This window comes from Parus major, unplaced genomic scaffold (genome assembly GCF_001522545.3).
Source record: "Parus major isolate Abel unplaced genomic scaffold, Parus_major1.1 Scaffold351, whole genome shotgun sequence".
NCBI lineage: Eukaryota > Metazoa > Chordata > Aves > Passeriformes > Paridae > Parus > Parus major.
The window spans coordinates 77562-81662 of NW_015379287.1; the positions used below are offsets into that span (position 1 = coordinate 77562).

At 59.8% G+C, this 4101-nt stretch overlaps 1 protein-coding gene and 1 non-coding gene across 2 annotated transcripts in view; both read right to left on the reverse strand.

Moving 5' to 3' along the window:
- The window catches only part of LOC107198858 (E3 ubiquitin-protein ligase TRIM7-like), a 9183-nt gene extending 5088 nt beyond the window's left edge, over nt 1–4095 (reverse strand). The window contains exons 1-5 of the mRNA XM_015616099.1: nt 3316–4095; nt 2574–2666; nt 2077–2307; nt 1766–1788; nt 1377–1492 (exon numbers count right to left, since the gene is read on the reverse strand). Of these exons, the coding sequence (XP_015471585.1) occupies nt 1377–1492; nt 1766–1788; nt 2077–2307; nt 2574–2666; nt 3316–3717 (865 nt within the window). The 5' untranslated portion in view covers nt 3718–4095. The remainder of the gene's footprint in view (nt 1–1376; nt 1493–1765; nt 1789–2076; nt 2308–2573; nt 2667–3315) is intronic.
- TRNAV-CAC lies at nt 767–839 on the reverse strand. The gene has a single exon. It is a non-coding gene; the product is annotated as a tRNA-Val (tRNA).
- Nucleotides 4096–4101: the final 6 nt, after the last annotated feature.

A 4101-nucleotide genomic window follows, 5' to 3' on the forward strand; every position in this document is an offset into this window, starting at 1 on the left:
TGGGTGAGGAGGAGGAGGAGGGCTCTGCTTCCTCCGCCTGGGATGCGGGTTTGGGATCAGGAGGAGGGTTCTGCTTCCTCTGCCTGGGATGTTGGATGGTTGGAATTTGCTGCCTGAGAGGGATGGAAAGGAGTGGGGAAAGGGAGACGAGGGGATGCTTCCTCCTCTCCTCCTCCTCCTCGCTTCCTCCTCTCTTCCTTGCCTCTTCTTACCTCTTCCTCACCTCCTCCTCGTCTCTTCTTCTTCCTCCTCACCACATCCTCCTCCTCTCCTTCCTCATCTTTTCCTTCTTGCTTCCTTCTCACCTCTTCCTTTCACTCCTTCTCACTACTCCTTTTTCCTTATTCCTCTTTTTCCCATTCTTCTTCTTCTTCTTCTTCTTCCTCCTCCTCTTCTGCTTCCTCCTCCTCCTCCTCCTCCTCCTCGGTGCCTCTGAAGGAGCAGACTCGGGGAGCTGATAAGGCCGGAGCCAGGGCGGGGCTGGAGCAGCGGCCGAGGAGAAATCACGTGAAATTGGGGTGGGAAAACTGAAATAAGGTAAAATGAGGCGGAGGGGCGAAGGTTGGGATCCAAATATGTAACGGGAAAGTGATGGAGGAAAGACTGGCTGGAGAAGGAAGGGAGGGAAGAAGGGTTGAGATAAAAAATTATACAAAGAGAAAATGATGGAGGAAGGGCTGAGATGTTCTCAAAGTGTTGGAGTGAAAAGGGGAAAATAAAGAAGAAAAAGAGCAGGAAAGGAGGAAAAAGAGAAGGAAAAAGCAGGTGTTTCTGCCCGGTTTCGAACCGGGGACCTTTCGCGTGTGAGGCGAACGTGATAACCACTACACTACAGAAACGCTGTGCCGCGCTCCGCGCCCCGCCGCGCTACAGCCGCGGCCGCGCCCCCTCCCGCGGCATCAGCGGGACCCCGCGGCCGCGGCCGAGGGAGGAGCTCGGGAAAAGGGCAGAAAAGAGACATTTCGGGGAAAAAAACACAACATGTTGGAGCGCCCCGCGCGGGAATCGAACCGGGGTTCACTGCGGGCGTGCCCAAAAGAAGATCCCCGCCCGTGGGCCCGCCCCACAGCGCTGCCACCGCCTGCAGTCCTCCAAGCGCACCGAGTTCCGTGGCTGGACAAGCCCCGGAGAGGAAGTGGGGGGGACTGCCACCCGCCTCGTTGCTAAGCAACCGGAACCGCTTCCGGTCACGGTGCGCAGAAGGGGCGGTATCCGCGCCGGAAGGCGGAAGTGCCGCGGCGTTTCCCGTTTGTGGCGGAGCCGCCGCCGGGCGAGCGCGGCCGAGGCGACCCGGCGGGGACCGGGCGGGACCCGGCAGGCACCGAGCGGCTCCTCCGGCACCNCCACACCAGGCCCCTGCCAGTCCCGCTCGGCACCTTGGCATCTCCTCAAGGTGCCCCTCACCAGGATGTTCCTCTGGACAAAATCCTCGAGGCTCCTCTCCAGATCGGAGGAAATCTCGGCCGGGGGGTGGAACTTCATCATCTCACAGCTGCAAAGAAGCCAAAAACGGGAAAAACCCTCCAGTCTGATGGTTCATTTTATTCTCATTAAATATCCCGGGGGCCGTTATGGGATGGGCTGAGGATGTTTATCCCAGCTGCAAATCCAAGCCCCTTTTCCCTGCCCTTCCTGGGCAGTTTCCTTCCCCCAGACCCAAATTCCCGAGCCCGAAGCAGCAGAGTGGGAATTGGAAGGAAACTTCGACCTCGGGATTCGCCTGGATGGCCCCAGAGGTGCGAGAAGGGAGAAGGAGCTGCATTACCTGTCCAGGAGCTGCTGGAGGTCCTAAAGGTGGGAGGAGAGAGGAGATGGTTAGAGAGGAGGAACAATAGACCTTTCCTTCAAACACCGGGATCAAAGAATCCCAGCCTGGTTTGGGTCGCAGGGATTTAAAAACCCATCCTAATCCACACCCGATCCACACCCAAGAGGTGTCCGAGCTCTGTCGGGGACATCCCCAGGGCTGTGGCAGTGACACCAGGGGAGCCCCTGTGGGGATAATTTGGCTCCTGGGTCTTGGATTTTGTTTGCTCCGCCTTTTCCCCTCCCAGTCCAAGAGCTCCAGGCTCTCACCTGCAGGAAGTGGCTCGGGGGCTGCTGGAATTTCCCCTCCATCTCCCAGACGAGGGTGTCCAGCTGGGATAACTCCTCCGAGACCTTGGCCAGCGCCTCGTCCTGGGCTCGGCCGATGGCCCTGTCCAGGTCCCCGAGCTGGGCTAGGAGGAGACGCTCCTTCTCCTCCAGGAATCGCTGCAGTTCCCGGAATTCCTGCGCCGTCCGCTGCCCCTCGCTCCTGGTTTTGTCCTGCCGGGAGCGGCGGTGAGGGAAGGGGGCGGCAGAAGGGCCGAGATGTCTCCCTTGCCCTCCTTCCCCTCCCAGCCCGCGTTATCGCCCCGGCGCAGCCTGCGCTGAACCCCGGCAGATAAACACGGAACGCAGCGCTCCGAGAGCCAAATCCGGGAGATTTAGCCCCAAAACACCGCTGGGGTAGCGGGAAGGACCCAAACCCGTCCCTGCCCCGGGATCCAAACCGCTCCCCGACCCCCCCAGCTCCTCTCGGGGGCTCCCACCAGGTGCAAACTCCTCTGGGCGCCGGATTTTCGGCTTTCCAGGTATTTTTCTCTCTCGTCCCTCAAAGCCTGGAGGCAGTTTTGGATCTGCTCCTGCAGGGAATAAAAGGCGAACTCAGAGAGGCTGAGAAAAATCCATTTTCCCACTAAAATTTCCTCCGCTCCTCGTCTGAGGTGGGATACGCTTTGCATAAGAACCGCGAGGAGCAGAGCCAGAGCCAGCCCCGCACCCAGGGAGGGCTGGGAGCCCCAGATAAGAGAGATTTCCCCCAAAAAACCATTCGTGGCCTCCAGAAATTTGGGTTCTGGGATAAAGATTTCAGGCTTTAACAACCTCAGGCAGATTTCTTCAGCAGGAGTTTGTATCTACAAGAACCGCTGTGGATTTATAACTTCTTTAAGTTTATACAGGATTTCCCAGAAGTCTTTTTGCAGGAGAATAGAAAAGGATCAGAAAAGTGGTTTCTAAATTAATTAGAAATTATTTATATTAATTATAAATTAATATAAAATAATTTATATTTACTGTGAAGCAGTGAAGACGCCCTTGAGACCAGATTAAAAACAGCACAAAAGAGAAGCATTTGGAGGCGTTTTCACACACTTTGGGCACCGAAATCGCCACCGATCAATTGAAAGCCGACAATTCCCGTTTCCCACGGGAGCCGGGGGGGGATTATCCCGCAGAGCGCCGCTCGCCGGGGGCTGTGCGGTGCTACCTGGTGCTCCTTGTACAAAGTACCTTGTACTCCTGGGCCGCTTCCTCGGCGGGCACGACGCGGTGCAGGCGGTGGAGCCGGGAGCGGCCGCACACGAGGCACAGCAGCGCCCGCTCGTCCCGGCAGAAGAGCTGCAGCGGCTCCCGGTGCCGCCCGCAGAGGGTCCCCGGTGCCGCCGGGAGCAGCCCCCGGGCGATGTCAGCGACGTGCCCGAGCTCCCGGTTGGGTCTCAGGCCGGGCTCCGGGGCCACGTTCCGGCATCGAGGGCAGGCGAAGGAGCCCCGGGAGCTCTGCCAGCAGCGCTCGATGCAGCCCCGGCAGAAGCTGTGGCCGCAGGGGATGGACACGGGCTCCTGGAACAGCTCCAGGCACACGGGACACGAGGCCTCGGCCCGGAGCTGCTCGGCCGGGCTGGGCCCCGCCATGGAGCGGGAGGGCTCTGCTTCCTCCACCTGGGATGGGGGTTTGGGTGAGGAGGAGGAGGGTGTGCTTCCTCCGCCTGGGATGGGGGTCTGGGTGAGGAGGAGGAGGGTGTGCTTCCTCCGCCTGGGATGGGGGTTTGGGTGAGGAGGAGGAGGAGGAGGGCTCTGCTTCCTCCGCCTGGGATGGGGGTTTGGGTGAGGAGGAGGAGGAGGGCTCTGCTTCCTCCGCCTGGGATGGGGGTTTGGGTGAGGAGGAGGAGGGCTCTGCTTCCTCCGCCTGGGATGGGGGTTTGGGTGAGGAGGAGGAGGAGGGCTCTGCTTCCTCCGCCTGGGATGGGGGTCTGGGTGAGGAGGAGGAGGAGGGCTCTGCTTCCTCCGCCTGGGATG